Below are 17,264 nucleotides of genomic sequence, written 5' to 3' on the forward strand. Positions count from 1 at the left end.
CCTGGTGGTGGTGGCAGAGGCAGGCACTCCCTGGTGGGTGTGGCAGAGGCGGGCTCCCCCTGGTGGTGGTGGCAGAGGCCGGCTCCCCCTGGTGGTGGTGGCAGAGGCGGGCGCCCCCTGGTGGTGGTGGCAGAGGTGGGCGCCCCCTGGTGGGTGTGGCAGAGGCCGGCTCCCCCTGGTGGGTGTGGCAGAGGCCGGCTCCCCCTGGTGGGTGTGGCAGAGGCCGGCTCCCCCTGGTGGGTGTGGCAGAGGTGGGCGCCCCCTGGTGGTGGTGGCAGAGGCGGGCGCCCCCTGGTGGTGGTGGCAGAGGCGGGCTCCCCCTGGTGGGTGTGGCAGAGGCGGGCTCCCCCTGGTGGGTGTGGCAGAGGCGGGGCGCCCCCTGGTGTTGGTGGCAGAGGCCGGCTCCCCCTGGTGGGTGTGGCAGAGGTGGGCGCCCCCTGGGGGTGGTGGCAGAGGCGGGCGCCCCCTGGTGGGTGTGGCAGAGGCGGGCGCCCCCTGGTGGTGGTGGCAGAGGCGGGCGCCCCCTGGTGGTGGTGGCAGAGGCGGGCTCCCCCTGGTGGGGTGTGGCAGAGGCCGGCTCCCCCTGGTGGGTGTGGCAGAGGTGGGCGCCCCCTGGTGGTGGTGGCAGAGGCGGGCGCCCCCTGGTGGTGGTGGCAGAGGCGGGCTCCCCCTGGTGGGTGTGGCAGAGGCGGGCTCCCCCTGGTGGGTGTGGCAGAGGCGGGCGCCCCCTGGTGTTGGTGGCAGAGGCCGGCTCCCCCTGGTGGGTGTGGCAGAGGTGGGCGCCCCCTGGGGGTGGTGGCAGAGGCGGGCGCCCCCTGGTGGGTGTGGCAGAGGCGGGCGCCCCCTGGTGGTGGTGGCAGAGGCGGGCGCCCCCTGGTGGTGGTGGCAGAGGCGGGCTCCCCCTGGTGGGTGTGGCAGAGGCGGGCTCCCCCTGGTGGGTGTGGCAGAGGCGGGCCCCCCCTGGTGGTGGTAGTGGTGTCTGGCTTGTGTTGAAACCATCCCATTGTTCTTTATTACAGGACTGAATATTACAGCTCCAAAATGCCACCATGATATGAATAAATATAGTCTAAATTAATAAGTATCACAATAAATATCTGGTCAAAATGCCAGACTGATATTTGATAATTTAATTATTAATTCTTTATTATTAGTAGTAATAATTAATTGTTTTCAGCTATGATTGATGATGAAGTGATTGTTCAGACAAAACAGAATGATTTGTACGTTAATGAAAACAGTTTTACCATGTGAGCAGAACAAACGCGGACAATAGAAACTTCACTGACAATCAAGAGGACAGAATAGAAAAAGAATTAGATTTAATATGATACAATATGATCTAATATGATCTAATATAATTTTATATGATTTAAAATGATTTAATATATTTTAATGATTTAATATGATATAATATGATTTGATATAATTTTATATGATCTAATATAATTTAAGGATTTAATATGATATAACATGATTTAATATGATTTATTAAAAGGTGAAGGATGGGTAGGTTTTGTGTTTGTCCAGTGGTTTTTGTTGAATCGGTGGTGGTGGTGGTGGGGGGGGGGGGCAGGTTAACTGACGTCTGACACTGGCCTGTTTGGTTCAGGATCATTAGAGAGAGAGAGAGAGAGAGAGAGAGGCGCTGATGGCAAGGGGGTGAGCAAGCCAATGGCAGCAGGTGCTTCTGTCTTCCCCTAGCAACGGCGGTGGTTGTTGGCCGGCGTTGGCGCTCAGAGCCTGTTGTTTTGCATCGTCTGGATCGTAGCGTCGTCATCGTGGTCGTCCCGCTGGAGCTCAGGGCGTCTGCACCGCCGTTCTGCTCCGTCTGAAGATGGAGGCTGTTTACTGAGGATAAGGGTGGAACGACAGGAGAGGGAGGCCACAGAAACACAGAGGAGGAGGCAGGAGGAGCAGCCGACGGAGACAGGGAGGGAGGGAGGAGGAGGAGGAGGAGGAGGAGGAGGAGGAGGAGGAGGAGGAGGATGGAGCCTCTGAGCGCCCGTGGTCTGCCTCGGCTCTCCTGGATCGACACCCTGTACAGCAGTATGTATGACTCCACCCCCCAGCTGATCTCCCCCACCCCCCCCCACCCACCCATTACTGAGCATCACTGAGTCTGTCCATAGCCCCCCCCCCCCCCCCCCCCCCTTTAGATCATGGAGAGTGTGTGGAAAGGCAGTGGGGGGTGAGTCATGGACCTGGAGGAAGAACGTCATGTTCCATCGTGTGGAGGACCATGAATATTTAATCTGCTCTGTGTGGTTCTGTGGATGAGCACGTCAGAGCCAGGGGGTGGGGTCACAGCCGGGGGGGTGGGGTCAGAGCAAGGGGGTTTGAATGGCCCCCAGTGGGTTTGGATCTTTGGATTGGACCCTGGCAGTGGTGTCTTTAGGTCCTGGTTGTTTGTGTTTTCTTCCTGCATGTTTGTGTTTTTTTCCTGATTGCTTGTGTTTTCTTCCTGGTTGTTTGTTTTTTTCTTCCTGGTTATTTGTGTTTTCTTCCTGGTTGTTTGTGTTTTCTTCCTGGTTGTTTGTTTTTTTCTTCCTGGTTGTTTGTGTTTTCTTCCTGGTTGTTTGTGTTTTCTTCCTGGTTGTTTGTTTTTTCTTCCTGGTTGTTTGTGTTTTCTTCCTGGTTGTTTGTGTTGTCTTCCTGGTTGTTTGTGTTTTCTTCCTGGTTGTTTGTTTTTTCTTCCTGGTTGTTTGGGTTTTCTTCCTGGTTGTTTGTGTTGTCTTCCTGGTTGTTTGTGTTTTCTTCCTGGTTGTTTGTGTTGTCTTCCTGGTTATTTGTGTTGTCTTCCTGGTTGTTTGTGTTGTCTTCCTGGTTGTTTGTGTTTTCTTTCTGGTTGTTTGTGTTGTCTTCCTGGTATGTGGTTGTTGTTGCCTCCATCCTATTGGACGCTGCTGCCTCTTTTTGTTCTGGGAGTTTTGAGGTCATCACGATGCCTTCAGGGACCCGCTCTGTGACGATGCCTTCAGGGACCCGCTCTGTGATGATGCCTTCAGGGACCTGCTCTGAGCCCTGGTTCTTTTAAAGTCACATGTGTCTTTTGTGCAGATGCATTTAATGACAAGTAGGAAATGATCCAACTGTTGCGGATTCACTTGCTTGGATCTGAGGAGTTTATTGACCTTTGACCCCTGGGTCAGCCCCTCCCCCTCTAACAGGGACAACCCGCTCCCAACCTTCATATCCCATAATGCATCAGTGCGGTCCACTTTCCAAACCCAGGACTGGAATTGCATCCTTCCTGCATTAACAGGCTGATGTTAAGCAGCGACCGCATCCGCAGGAAAGTGGAGCGGCCGCAGTCAGAGGACGCCGTGTGTGTGTGTGTGTGTGTGTGTGTGTGTGTGTGTGTGTGTGTGTGTGTGTGTGTGGTGGTGGGGGGTCCTCCATGTACTTGAGGTTTTCCTGACAGTGCCGTTGGGCTCCGTTGGTTCTGAAAAACAGATGGTTCCATAAAAGTCTGTGAAATGACCTGATTTATGAACAAAAGAAGAGAGAGAAACATCTAAAAAAACCTTCATTTAACGCCTTCCACTGACAGGTCAAAGGTCAAAGTTCACATTCAATATGTTTAAACCAAACAAACGCATGAAAACCAACCAGGAAGAATTAATTAGATCAAAGAAAAGAAAGAAAGACAGACCAGACCTGGACCAGACCCAGACTGGACCTGGACCCAGAACTGGACCAAGACCAAGACCTGGACCAGACCTGGACCAGGACCAAGTGAAGGAGCATCTGCATTTACACCAGTGTTAAAGACCAGACCTGGACCTGGACTGGACCCAGACTCGGATCAGACCTGGACCAGGACCAGACCTGGACCTGGACCAGGACCAGACCCAGACTGGACTCTGATCTGTCCATCTGTCCTCATATGTCCTTCTCCGGGGGGTGAGGTCCTAAGGTTGATCAGGTTCTGTGGTGGGTGAGGTTCTCCTATGAGTGAGGTTCTGCGGTATGTGGTGTATATTTGTGCCCTATGGTTCCAGTGTTCCGTGGACGTCGGCTTTGTTTGTGGATGTTCTGGTTCCGTCTTTGTCCGTGGTCCTGGTGGATCCGTGGAGCCGCTTACTCCTCCGTAACCATAGAAACAGGCGTCGAAGGGCCTGAGTCAGCCCAACGCCGCTGATGTCACGTCAGTTCTCCACCGCCTGCCCGTGATGCGTTCAGGCGTCAGTTCTCCCACTTCATGTTCCATTGTATGGGCCTCCTCATCTTCGTCTTCCTCCTCCTCCTCATCTTCCTCCTCTCCCTCCTCCCCCTCTTCCTCCTCCTGCTCCTCTTCCTCCTCCTCCTCATCTTCCTCCTCTTCCTCCTCCCCCTCTTCCTCCTCCTCTTCTTCCTCCTCCTGCTCCTCTTCCTCCTCCTCCTCCTCCTCCTTCTCCTCTTCGTCCTCCTCTTCTTCTTCGTCCTCCTCTTCCTCCTCCTCCTCTTCCTCTTCCTCCTCCTCCTCCCCCTCCTTTGTTGTGCTGATCTTAGTGGGTGTGTCATGTGTCTGACTGGGTTTGTGTCTGGACTCTGTGGGGACATGCTGTGTGTCCTGGGGGGTTGTGTACTTTGTGTAGTTTGTGTGTCTGTTTGTGTGTGTGTCCCCGTTCCTTCAGCCAATTGGTGCAGAGTAACAACACCAGCCCAGCCAATGGCGTCGTCCCAGAAGAATGCCATTAGACATTCAGGGTATTCAAGTGGAAGAGTGAAGAGGAGGAAATGAGGGGAGGGGTTAAGGACAGGGGGGAGGGGACAGGGGGAGGGGTTGAGGACGGGGGGGGGGGGGGTGAGAACGGGGAGAGGGGGAAGGGGTGAGAATGGGGAGAGGGGGAAGGGGGAGGGGTTCAGGACAGGGGGCGGGGTTCAGGACAGAGGGAGGGGTTCAGGACAGGGGGAGGGGTTCAGGATAGGGGGAGCGGTTCAGAGGTTTGGACCCACGGACCTGGTTCAGGGGTTTGGACCTCGGATCTACTGGTCTTCTGTAGATCCCGGTCTAGGTCTTTTGCAGATCCTGGTTCAGGTCTTCAGCAGTTCCCGGTCCAGGTCTTTTGTAGATCCTGGTCCAGGTCTTCTGTAGATCTTGGTCCAACTCTTCTGCAGATCCTGATCCAGGTCTTCTGCAGATCCTGGTCCAGGTCTTCTATAGATCCGGTCTAACGTTAACCCCTGTCCTTCTCCTCCAGACTTTAACTACAACACTGATGGCTACGAGGGCGATGGGGGGGAGGACGGGAAGTCCCAGGACGGGTCCGAGACGCTGCCCTTCATTGACGAGTCCCCCACCATGTCCCCCCAGATGGGCGGACCCCAAGGACCTGACGGAGACATGGTGTCTCCCACGCCGCCAGATGGACTCCTGCCCGGGGTAAGAACATACACCACACCCTGGGGGGATGGGGGTCCACCGGGTCCGAGTTGAGATCCGGTTCAGATCCAGTACAGATCCAGTTCAGATGCGGTTCAGATGGGTTCTACTGGTTATTGTGGTTCCAGTGAATCAGGTCCATTTGGTTTCAGCTCCTGTAGATGAGGACGTGTGCCCATCTAGTGGACGCTGTAGGACAGGACAGGTTGGACTGAATGGACAAAATGAAACATGAGGAGTTGAAATACTAGAAGGAGGCGGAGCCTGAGTCACATTCAGTTCAAAGAGGGAGGGGTCAGTTTGGGTCTGTTTGTTTGTCTGTCTGTTTGTTTGTTTGTGTTTAGATATGTGTATATGAATGTGATGGGACTCTTTCAGGTGGTTGTCTTCTGAGTGTGTGCACTGTTAGCGTGTACTCTGTTAGCATGTACTCTGTTATCGTGTACTCTGTTAGCATGTACACTGTTAGCATGTACTCTGTTATTCTTATTATTGGATGATGACTGTTTCTGTGTCCAATAAGTAAAAAAAAAAAAAGATTGTCAGCATAGCAATTATTTACTCTATTTGATGGTATTTTCTCCCCTATATTAGATAATATATTGCTATTTTCTTTATTACATTATATTATATAATTTTTGTTGGTATATTAGATATTAATATATATATATACATATATATGTGTGTGTGTGTGTGTATATATATATATATATATATATATATATATTTTTTTTTTTTTTTTTTTTTTTTTATTATATATTTTATATGTTCTGTTCCGTTCATTAAAGTACGTCCTCCTCAAACACAGAAGCTTCGTTCTAAACGTACCGAACATGTTTTTCATTCAGAGTTTAGATGGTTTGGATGAAGACAAACGTGAAAGACTGAGGAGGTGGGTGTGTTTGTCCTGTGGGCTGAACCTGAGGGTCTGAGGGGTGTGTGTTTGTCCTGTGGGCGGAGCCTGAGGGTCAGAGGTGGGTGTGTTTGTCCTGTGGGTGCGGCCTGAGGGTCAGAGGTGGGTGTGTTTGTCCTGTGGGTGGGGCCTGAGGGTCAGAGGTCAGGTGTGTTTTCACCCACTTCAGTCTGTGGGTCTGAAGTCTGTGAACTCCAACGTGAATCAGATGTGTTCACTTTAGATCCACTTCCACCTCTGAGCCGATCAATGGAGACATGACGGAGGAGGGGGAGGGGCTGGAGGAGGGGAGGGCCTAGGCTCTCAAACACTCTTCAAACAGAGGCTGCGTCTGTGATCAGGAAGTGGTTTTACTGCTGAAGGAAGCAGCCGTCGTCCAGCAGCCACGGAGGAAGTATTATGGCCTGTGGGGAGGGGAGGGGCCGCCGGGGAGGAGGTGGACCTCATGGACCGACACAGACCAGGAAGAGGAAGGAGGTGGGGAGCGTGGGCGGGGTCCTGCTAGCTCTGACAGCGTCCGGACGACTCAATCTGAGGGGAAACGCCGATGTGTTCAGGAAGGCCCCGAAAAAAGGAGTAGAAGGCAGAAGGAGGAGACGGGAGCATGGAGGAGGAGGAGGAGGAGGTGCTGGGGTACCTGGACCGGGTTCTGGAGGAGGAGGAGGAGGTGCAGGAGGATGGAAGCGCAGAGGGGGAGCCCATCAGTCCAGTGTGGAGGCAGTGGAAGGTGAGGAGGCAACAGACGGACGGAGGGACCGCCCACACACTGACCACATGACACACAGGATAAAAATAGAACCGGGGGTGCAGTCGACTGAAGCGCTGGGCTGTGGTTGGACCGTGGACACGTGGGCGGGCTGAAGGAAACATGACTGACACTCAGACGGTCAAAGGTGGAACCATTTAAAATGAAGGTTCTGCACGTTCTGCTGCCTTTAGTCAGTGTCAGTATAATATACAGAATATATTATATGTGTGTGTGTGTTGTGTATTAGTGTGTGTTCCTGTCCTCTACTCCTCTTCTCAGTCTAACTCTAACTGGATGTTGGTGTTGGATGTGGTTCTGGAACACCGGACCCATGTGGAACTCTGTGTGCAGTTCACAGAAAACACTGCCAATGTTGGACATGTTCACACCCACATCCTAGACCTGAACCTTCAGAACCACAGCCTGGACCTGGACCTTCAGAACCACAGCCTCTGTTCCAACCTAGACATTCAGAGCCACATCCTGGACTTGGACCCTCAAAACCACATCGTCTGTTCAAATATATATATATATATATATATATATATATATATATATATGAGCACCCCCCACAGCCAGAGGAAACATGTAGAATTAAACCAAAGTAAACATCTGTAACACAACCATTAATTCCAGACTCTGTTGGAGTCCAGTACCAGGTCCAGTACCAGTAGCAGGTCTGGTCCACATGGGTCCTTTTTTGGAGGACAGTCTGGCCTCTTCTTCTTCATCCAAAGCACACCTCCAGTCAGTCAGCTGGTGTGTAAACCTGCAGGATTATGGGAAACACACATTTCCTCTTTGATATTTGGTTGTTTTTTTTTTTTTTTGACTTGTCATGTTTATTTAAATGGACCTCACAAACCCAGTGCAGTTCAGTTTGTTCAACAGTGGCTGAATCAGACTGTTGTGGTTTACATTTTAGTTTATGTTCTTTACACAAAATGGCACAAACTCTTTCTGTTCAAAGTGTTCTGGAAGGTTCTGTGTTCTAAAGGTTCTGTTTTATTCTGTCTTTTTTTAGGGCTGTGTTTGATGAGTTCATTATTTGGTTCCACTGTTTGTGTGTGAGCAGGGTGTCGTCAGGCTCCTCCTCTGTTTCTATCAGTTCTTTTCACGGATCCGTCTGTTAAATATTAACCTACTTTAATCTACTTTAACCTACCACAAGTCCAAGTTTTCTGACACTTTGACCTGAACTCTGTCACACAACTATTTGTATATAGTGTGTAAAGTACAGTGTGTACTGTGTATGGTGTGTATAATACAGTGTGTACTGTGTCTTGGATGTCCTGGACTGTCCTGGACCATTCTGGACTGTCTTGGACCGTCTTTGACCTGGTTTTGTTTTGGGTCCAGGGTGATGCAGACAAAGGTCTGGAGATGAAGAGGCTGGTTCTGTCCGGGTTCTTGGCCAGTGAGGAGATCTACATCAACCAACTGGAGGCGCTGCTCCTGGTGAGGACCACCGTGACCACAGATGCTGCTGTGGGCGGAGTCAGAACCAGGCGTCCTCCATCAGGTCCTCATCCTGTCACATGACAGTGATGAATACCAAACCCACATGGACCTGGTTCTGAGTCCAACACCAGCAGCACAAGGACCAACACTGACATTCATAGCTCCGCCCTCTGACCTGTGCAGGTGTCCTTCATCTTTGTCCTTTGTCTTCGTCCTCAGCCCATGCGTCCCCTCAGAGCCACCGCCACCACGTCCCAGCCCGTCCTCACCCTCCAGCAGATCGACACCATCTTCTACAAGATCCAGGACATCTTCGAGATCCACAAGGACTTCTACGACGCCCTGCTGCCCCACATCCAGCACTGGGACCACCAGGGGACGGTGGGACACCTGTTCCAGAGGCTGGTGAGTACCTCCACCTGTCAATCACCTACCTGTGGTGCGTTTGAGGTCCTTCAGTTATGTAGGTAGATCCTGGTGTCAGAGCTGATGGTGAAGGAGGCATCAAACCTGCAGATTCACCCCCCACTGACCCCCTTTACACTGACCCCCTTTAAACTGACCCCCTTTACACTGACCCCCTTTAAACTGACCCCCTTTACACTGACCCCCTTTAAACTGACCCCCTTTACACTGACCCCCTTTACACTGACCCCCTTTAAACTGACCCCCTTTACACTGACCCCCTTTAAACTGACCCCCTTTACACTGACCCCCTTTAAACTGACCCCCTTTACACTGACCCCCTGTACACTAACCCCCTTTAAACTGACCCCCTTTACACTGATAGACTTTAAAGTGGGTTAGGGTTAAAACCTTCTGCAGGTCCAGATCAGAACCAGAGTGGACAGAATTTAAGCAGCACAAACTACAGAAGCATGGAGCACAGAAAAATACTATAGTATTACTATTAAATACTACTGGGAGAGTTCAGGAACTAGTACAGTAGTACAGGTACTAACACAAACAACAGAAGCATGTAGTACAGAAAAATACATATTAGTATTACTATGAAATACTACTGGAGGAGTACCTGTACTAATACAGTAGTACAGGTACTGTTACAGTAGTATCTGTACTACTGTATTAGTACCTGTAGTAGTGTAGTAGTACCTGTACTACTGTATTAGTCCATGTGGTCCTGCTCTCACTTCCTCCTCTTTTCCCATCATGCCTCAGGCCAGTCAGCTGGGCGTGTACAAAGCCTTCGTTGACAACTACAAGGTGGCGCTGGAGACGGCGGAGAAGTGCAGCCAAGCAAACCTGCAGTTCCAGAAGATATCTGTGGTAAGACCACCTGAGGGGGGCTGGGTAAGACCACCTGACAGGGTCTGGGTTAGGGAGGGTAGGTCTGGTTCTGGTTGAAGGACCAGATCAAAGTTAACCCTTGGGTGTCAGACAGCCCATAATATTCACGGCAGCGTTTGAATGCCACAATGGTTTTCTACATGTTTTTGAGTTTCATCAACTGGATCCATAAACACAAATATTCAATAAGTGACATATTTAACCCTTTAAATGACAGATTTATCAGGGAAACAAACCAGAGTTTGGATTAAAAAAAAACCTGTTTTCTCCAATATTCCACATATAAACTGCATTATTTATATTTTTATTGTTTCCTTCTGTCATCTGTCAGTGATTCACACCAACACTGGTTCATATTCTTATTATTTTTGGTTCTAGGTCAAAGGTCAAAAGTTAAATGTGTCAGTGTGTATTTGTACTCACTTGGTCAAAGGGTGTTAGTGTAGGAATTTAATGCTGTTTATTATGGGATGGATTTAGTGGATGGATCAGAATTTAAACAATCAGACACAAATTAACAAGTGTTGAATTCAAATAATCTGAGCTTTAAGAACAGGAAGTGTGTTTAATATACTCACCTGGACAGCAGAGGGTTAAAGTGTGTTTAATATACTCACCTGGACAGCAGAGGGTTAAAGTGTGTTTAATATACTCACCTGGACAGCAGAGGGTTAAAGTGTGTTTAATATACTCACCTGGACAGCAGAGGGTTAAAGTGTGTTTAATATACTCACCTGGACAGCAGAGGGTTAAAGTGTGTTTAATATACTCACCTGGACAGCAGAGGGTTAAAGTGTGTTTAATATACTCACCTGTCGTCCCTGTGTTGGTTCTTCAGGATCTGAAGGTGAAGGGTCCCAAAGACTCCAAGGACTGTAGCACCACCGTGTCCATGGAAGGTGAGTCTGATCTGAGCGCCTGTTCCTTTAACACTGGTGTATGTACACACACACACACACACACGAACATGCAGCTGCTGCTGGTGCTCAGACTCTGTTGTAACTGTACATACGGTAACGACTGCATGATGCGCCGCCGCCACTGTGGTCTGGTCTGTGCCGGTGCTGTGGTCTGTGCCGGTGCTGTGGTCTGTGCCGGTGCCGGTACCATGGTCTGTGCCGGTGCTGTGGTCTGTGCCGGTGCCATGGTCTGTGCCGGTGCCGGTACCATGGTCTGTGCCGGTGCTGTGGTCTTGGCCAGAGTCGTGGTCTGTGCCAGTGCTGTGATCTGTGCTGGTACCATGGTCTGTGCCGGTGCTGGTGCCATGGTCTGTGCCGGTGCTGGTGCCATGGTCTGTGCTGGTGCCGGTACCATGGTCTGTGCCGGTGCTGTGGTCTGTGCCGGTGTCGATACCATGGTCTGTGCCGGTGCCATGGTCTGGGCCAGAGTCGTGGTCTGTGCCAGTGCTGTGGTCTGTGCTGGTACCATGGTCTGTGCCGGTGCAGTGGTCTGTGCCGGTGCTGGTGCCATGGTCTGTGCTGGTGCCGGTACCATGGTGTAGGCCGGTGCCATGGTCTGTGCCGGTGCCGTGGTCTGTGCCGGTGCCGTGGTCTGGGCCAGAGTCGTGGTCTGTGCCGTGGTCTGGGCCAGAGTCGTGGTCTGTGCCAGTACCATGGTCTGTGCCGGTGTCAGTACCATGGTCTGTGCCAGTACCATGGTCTGGGCCGGTGCTGTGGTCTGGGCCAGTGCCAGTATCGTGGTCTGTGCCGGTACCATGGTCTGTGCCGGTGTCAGTACCATGGTCTGTGCCAGTACCATGGTCTGGGCCGGTGCTGTGGTCTGGGCCTGGGCCAGTGCCAGTATCGTGGTCTGTGCCGGTACTGTGGTCTGTGCCAGTGTCTGTACCATGGTCTGTGCTGGTGCCGTGGTCTGTGCCGGTGCCGGTACTGTGGTCTGTGCTGGTATCATGGTCTGGGCCAGTGCCAGTATCGTGGTCTGTGCCGGTACCGTGGTCTGTGCCAGTACCATGGTCTGTGCTGGTGCTGTGGTCTGTGCTGGTGCCGGTACTGTGGTCTGTGCCGGTACCGTGGTCTGTGTCAGTGTCAGTACCATGGTCTGTGCTGGTATCATGGTCTGGGCCGGTGCCGGTGCTGCGTTGTCCTTGTGAGGTGTGTACTGTTCAGTTTGGACGGTTCTACTGCGGTGCAGCTGTGAACTCTGACGTGTGGACTGTCATGGACCTGCAGAGGGTTGGACGCTGCAGCTGCCCGGATTAGACCCGGATTTAGACCCGGTCCCAGACCTAGTCCTAGACCCGGTCCCAGACCCGGTCCTGTGGACTGGGCTGCTGCTTGGGTCAGTGTGTCCACATACGGAGTGAACAGACGCTGGTTCTGGTTCTGGTGTTTGGAGGCTCATCTGGACTCATGGAAACAGTGGGTCTGGACCTCTCAGACCTGATCCAGATCCAGACTCTCAAACAGAAAACACACAGACCTGAGCAGATGTGTCCCCCCTTTGGCAGACCGGATCAGACCCTTTGGCAGCTGGTTTTGGCCCAGGGGCTGTATGTTTGACACCCCTGTGGGCGTGGCCTCAGCCCTGGTGTTACCCCCCTGTGGGCGTGGCCTCAGTCCTGGTGTTCGGAACAGTGGTGTGTGTTCTGGGTGAAACCTGGTCTTATCAGAGGTGATGCCTTCACTGTCTCTGTAAATCCCAGTTCAGTGGGACGGACCCACAGCCATTGCCATGGAAACACCTCATCCCAGTCCAACGATGGGTGCAGACCCGGGTCCCTGTGAGCTGGAGCTGGTGTCAGTCTGAACCGGGTCTAAACACGGTCTGTGACGTGAACAGACTCGTGTATAAGTTTGGTTTATTTTCTACATTAACGTCAGGACCCTGAACACTCACCTGTATGTGGATGACTCTTAGTGATGACATCATCAGCCAAAGACCACCTGGAATGAAACAACACGACCACATGTTCCACGGTGTGCTTAAAACAGTTTAACGGTTAACGATTCAACAAACTCCATGGGATCTGTTGAATATGTGACCTCTGTATGACCTCTGTATGACCTCTGTGACCTCTCTATGACCTCTGTGACTGCTGTATAACCTTTGTGACCTCTGTGTGACCTCTGGATGACCTCCTGTCCTGTCTCCACAGCTCTGCTTTATAAACCCATTGACCGCGTCACCAGAAGTACCCTGGTCCTGCACGTAAGTTCAACAGCAAAACACCTGTAACAAACATCTGTAAAACCCACATGTAAACAAACATCTGTAAAACCCACATGTAAACAAACATCTGTAAAACCTACATGTAAACAAACATCTGTAAAACCCACATGTAAACAAACATCTGTAAAACCTACATGTAAACAAACATCTGTAAAACCTACATGTAAACAAACATCTGTAAAACCCACATGTAAACAAACATCTGTAAAACCTACATGTAAACAAACATCTGTAAAACCCACATGTAAACAAACATCTGTAAAACTTACATGTAAACAAACATCTGTAAAACCCACATGTAAACAAACATCTGTAAAACCTACATGTAAACAAACATCTGTAAAACCTACATGTACATTCAAGTTCACACACTTTGACTGATGGTGGTCTGATGTGGTTCATGTGGTCTGATGTGGTTCATGTGATCTGATGTGGTTTATCATGGTCTGATGTGGTCTGATGTGGTTTATCATGGTCTGATGTGGTTCATGTGGTCTGATGTGGTTTATCATGGTCTGATGTGGTCTAATGCAGTCTGATGTGGTCTGATGTGGCTTATCATGGTCTGATGTGGTGCATGTGGTCTGATGTGGTTAATGTGGTCTGATGTGGTTTATCATGGTCTGATGTGGTTCATGTGGTCTGATGTGGTCTAATGCAGTCTGATGTGGTTTATCATGGTCTGATGTGGTCTGATGTGGTTTATCATGGTCTGATGTGGTTTATCATGGTCTGAAGCGGTCTGATGTGGTTTATCATGGTCTGATGTGGTCTGATGTGGTTTATCATGGTCTGAAGCGGTCTGATGTGGTTTATCATGTTCTGATGTGGTCTGATGTGGTTTATCATGGTCTGATGTGGTTTATCATGGTCTGAAGCGGTCTGATGTGGTTTATCATGGTCTGATGTGGTCTTCCTTTCAGGACCTGCTCAAACACACCCCTCCAGACCACCCAGACTTCCCCCTCCTTCAGGACGCTCTGCGCATCTCTCAGAACTTCCTGTCCTCCATTAACGAGGAGAACCTGGACCCTCGGAGGACGGCAGTGACCACGCCCAAAGGAGAGGTCAGTGCACAGGCCTTTACTGACCACGAGGCCTTTACTGACCACGAGGCCTTTACTGACCATGAGGCCTTTACTGACCACAAGGCCTTTACTGACCATGAGGCGTTTGCTGACCACGAGGCCTTTACTGACCACAAGGCCTTTACTGACCATGAGGCGTTTGCTGACCACGAGGCCTTTACTGACCACAAGGCCTTTACTGACCATGAGGCGTTTGCTGACCACGAGGCCTTTACTGACCAGCGCTAAACTCAGGCTTTGAATGACGTCAAACGCATCACAAGGCTTCAGCCTGAGGAGCATCAGGTTCAACTGGACTAAACCATTACTGTTGGTGATGGTTTTATTGGTTTTAGTTTCTTTCAATGTTTTGTGTTTTTTCCCTGGTTTTTCTTTTTCCCTCTCAGGCCCGTCAGCTGGTAAAGGATGGTTTCCTGGTGGAGGTTTCTGAAAGTTCCAGGAAGCTTCGTCACATCTTCTTGTTCACTGACCTCCTACTCTGCGCTAAGATGAAGAAGACGGCTGTGGGGTGAGTCCTGAACCTCTGCTTTAACGTCATTAGACTTTTCTTTTTTTCTTTTGTTCAGATCAGGTTTAGTTTTTAGACGTTTCATTTTTAATCTATGTTAGTCGTGTTTCCTTTTGCATGAACAGACTCAAGAAAGAAGGGAATGTATATGGACTGGTCTGGGGGTTCAGGTTAGGGGGTCTGTGTCCTGGTTGTGGTTCTAACTCCTGTCCTGGTCTGGTCTCCAGGCGACACCAGCAGTATGAGTGTAAATGGTACCTCCCTCTGGCGGACCTGGCCTTCCAGACGTCAGATGAGTCCGACTCCTGCCCCAGCGTCCAGGTTCTGCCCGAACACGAGATCGAGGAGATGAAGATCAAGATCTCTGTCCTTAAGAGTGAGATCCAGAAGGAGAAGGTAAGGAGGGGGTGTGGCTTCGACTGGAGGGAGGGAGGGGCTTTCAAACATTCAGTCACTATCAATCAAACAGGTTCTCTAATGCTGTGTTTTCACTACGTGGAACCGGCTCGGCTCAGCTTCACTCTAGTACCAGGTCCTATTCCAGACCGGTTCCACTCTGGTACCAGGTCCTATTCCAGACTGGTTCCACTCTGGTACCAGGTCCTATTCCAGACCGGTTCCACTCTGGTACCAGGTCCTATTCCAGACCGGTTCCACTCTGGTACCAGGTCCTATTCCAGACCCTTTCCATTCCAGATCCTCCCTCTTTCCAGTCCCTGGTCGTCATAGCGATGCGGTGCGTTCCTTCTGTGTGCTCTGCTCACAGTTGCTGATAAACTCACTGGTTGCCTGTTGTCTGGTCAAACTCCTGCTGAATGTTTGCGTCTGAACCTCCTGGACAAACCATGGTGTAGTTTTACAGACTGTCATCATGTGGATTCACCTACTGACAGATTTACTGGAAAAGGGCGGGGCACACACACCACTCTGACCAATCAGAGGTCTGCAGTGTTTACACAGTGTCACCTTTAGGATCTGGTCCACAGTCCTGGAACCTCAGTGGAGGAGGTACCAAAAAACTAGTACCAGGTACCAGAGTCCAGGTCCTTTTTCATAATGGAAATGCAAAAAGGCTGAGCCGATACCACGCAGTGGAAATGTGGCATTGGTGTGAAAATTTGGTGTAAGGAAAATACAGTATTGACCTGTGTGTGTGTGTGTGTGTGTGTGTGTGTGTGTGTGTGTGTGTGTGTGCGTGCGTGTGTGTGTGTGTGTGTGTGTGTGTGTGTGTGTGTGTGTGCGTGTGTGTGTGTGTGTGTGTGTGTGTGTGTGTGTGTGTGTGCAGAAGGCGCCAAAGGGTCAGAGTCGTGTCGAACGTCTGAGGAAGAAGATGAATGAACAGGAGTCGTGGCTGCTCATGCACTCTCCCACCATCCCCTTCCGCATCCACAACAAACACGGGAAGGTCAGTCTGTGTGTGTGTGTTGGGGGGGGGGGTACTAGGCCACACCCACTGACAGCTGGATTCCTTAGGCCAGGGGTCGGCAACGTTTACAGCCTGAAGAGCCATTTTTGTCACGAAAAAAATAAAGAAATCTGACTGGAGCCATGACAAAATGTAAACCCATCTACATTTGAGCAGGAGGTGGCTGCTCTGCTGGAGCCTGTTTGGGATTAGTTTGTATGGAAGCAAATCTGTCTCATCACATTTTGAATTATAAAAGCTGTTGAATTTCTAGCACTGAATTTTTTTGCACTGAAATTAAGTATCTGAATTCAACTATGCTTATAAATTTAGAATAAAAAAATTTCAGATACAAAAAAATTCAGATGCAAAATATTCTGATCACACATCCATGCTGACCGTCTTCCTGGATCTGGGTCACATGACCAACCTAACATAACTTGAATGGCTGGCTGTCGGGTCGACCTGAGATAGAATCAATTGCTTATCCTTGGTGTCCCAGATGTGTGATTGGAATTTTTTGCATCTGAATTTTTTTTATTCCAAATTTATGAACATAGTGGAATTCAGGACAACAAATTCAAATACTTAATTTCAGTGCAAAAAAATTCAGCGCGAGAAATTCAATGGCTTTTATAATTCAAAATCTGATGAGACAGATTTACTTCCATAAATTTGCTATTTAACTTTGTATTTCCATTGCAATATTGCAATGTCTGGTGTATTTATGAAATTATATGACTACAAGAAAGAAAACATTCAAGATCTGTACCATTTTTTAAATGATGGACACTATTTCCAACACATAATTACGTTATGCAATGGAGAAAAAGTGCAAATTTCATGTATAGAGAATCCGTGTATCATTCATTCATTCGTTTTTCAATTTAAAACCAAAAAAAACCCCACTTTTTTTGTTTTCCATTTTCAAAACCACAATGAAAAACTGGTAACGGTTCGTTTTTCCATTTCCCGATTTTGTGCTCAAACGAAAAATGGAAAAAACGGATTACGACCATTTCATCCGATTTTGCTATTTTCAGTATAGTTCAGTTGTCTGACCCAGAAGTAGTCGTTACTATGGAAAAAATAAACAAATGGAATCATGGCCGGACTGGAGGAATATTTTGCTATAATTAAGCTGCTGTTTGATATGGAAGCGTATTGCATTCATACAAGAAATTAATTTGGCTCTGTTTTGAAAAACAGAGCCAAATTTAATTGTTTTCAGAAAACAGTATCTCGTTAATTCGGAAAATTCCGTTTGTTTATTTTTCCC

General features: G+C 49.6%; 1 protein-coding gene across 3 annotated transcripts in view; it reads left to right on the top strand.

Moving 5' to 3' along the window:
- The window catches only part of abr (ABR activator of RhoGEF and GTPase), a 46,435-nt gene that overhangs the window by 9,440 nt on the left and 19,731 nt on the right, over positions 1-17,264 (top strand). Inside the window, exons 1-12 of one of the 3 annotated variants that reach the window (XM_030153469.1) lie at positions 1,733-1,938; positions 1,970-2,049; positions 5,187-5,368; positions 8,389-8,487; positions 8,710-8,895; positions 9,670-9,777; positions 10,637-10,697; positions 12,911-12,963; positions 13,908-14,051; positions 14,459-14,580; positions 14,808-14,976; positions 15,866-15,985. In XM_030153469.1, coding sequence (XP_030009329.1) covers positions 1,989-2,049; positions 5,187-5,368; positions 8,389-8,487; positions 8,710-8,895; positions 9,670-9,777; positions 10,637-10,697; positions 12,911-12,963; positions 13,908-14,051; positions 14,459-14,580; positions 14,808-14,976; positions 15,866-15,985 — 1,305 coding nt within the window. In that variant the 5' untranslated portion in view covers positions 1,733-1,938; positions 1,970-1,988. Of the gene's footprint in view, positions 1-1,732; positions 1,939-1,969; positions 2,050-5,186; positions 5,369-6,870; positions 7,009-8,388; positions 8,488-8,709; positions 8,896-9,669; positions 9,778-10,636; positions 10,698-12,910; positions 12,964-13,907; positions 14,052-14,458; positions 14,581-14,807; positions 14,977-15,865; positions 15,986-17,264 lie in introns of those variants that run through there. The other 2 variants (XM_030153467.1, XM_030153470.1) reach the window with 2 other exon arrangements.

This window comes from Sphaeramia orbicularis, chromosome 14 (assembly GCF_902148855.1).
Source record: "Sphaeramia orbicularis chromosome 14, fSphaOr1.1, whole genome shotgun sequence".
In the NCBI taxonomy this organism is placed as follows: Eukaryota; Metazoa; Chordata; class Actinopteri; order Kurtiformes; family Apogonidae; genus Sphaeramia; species Sphaeramia orbicularis.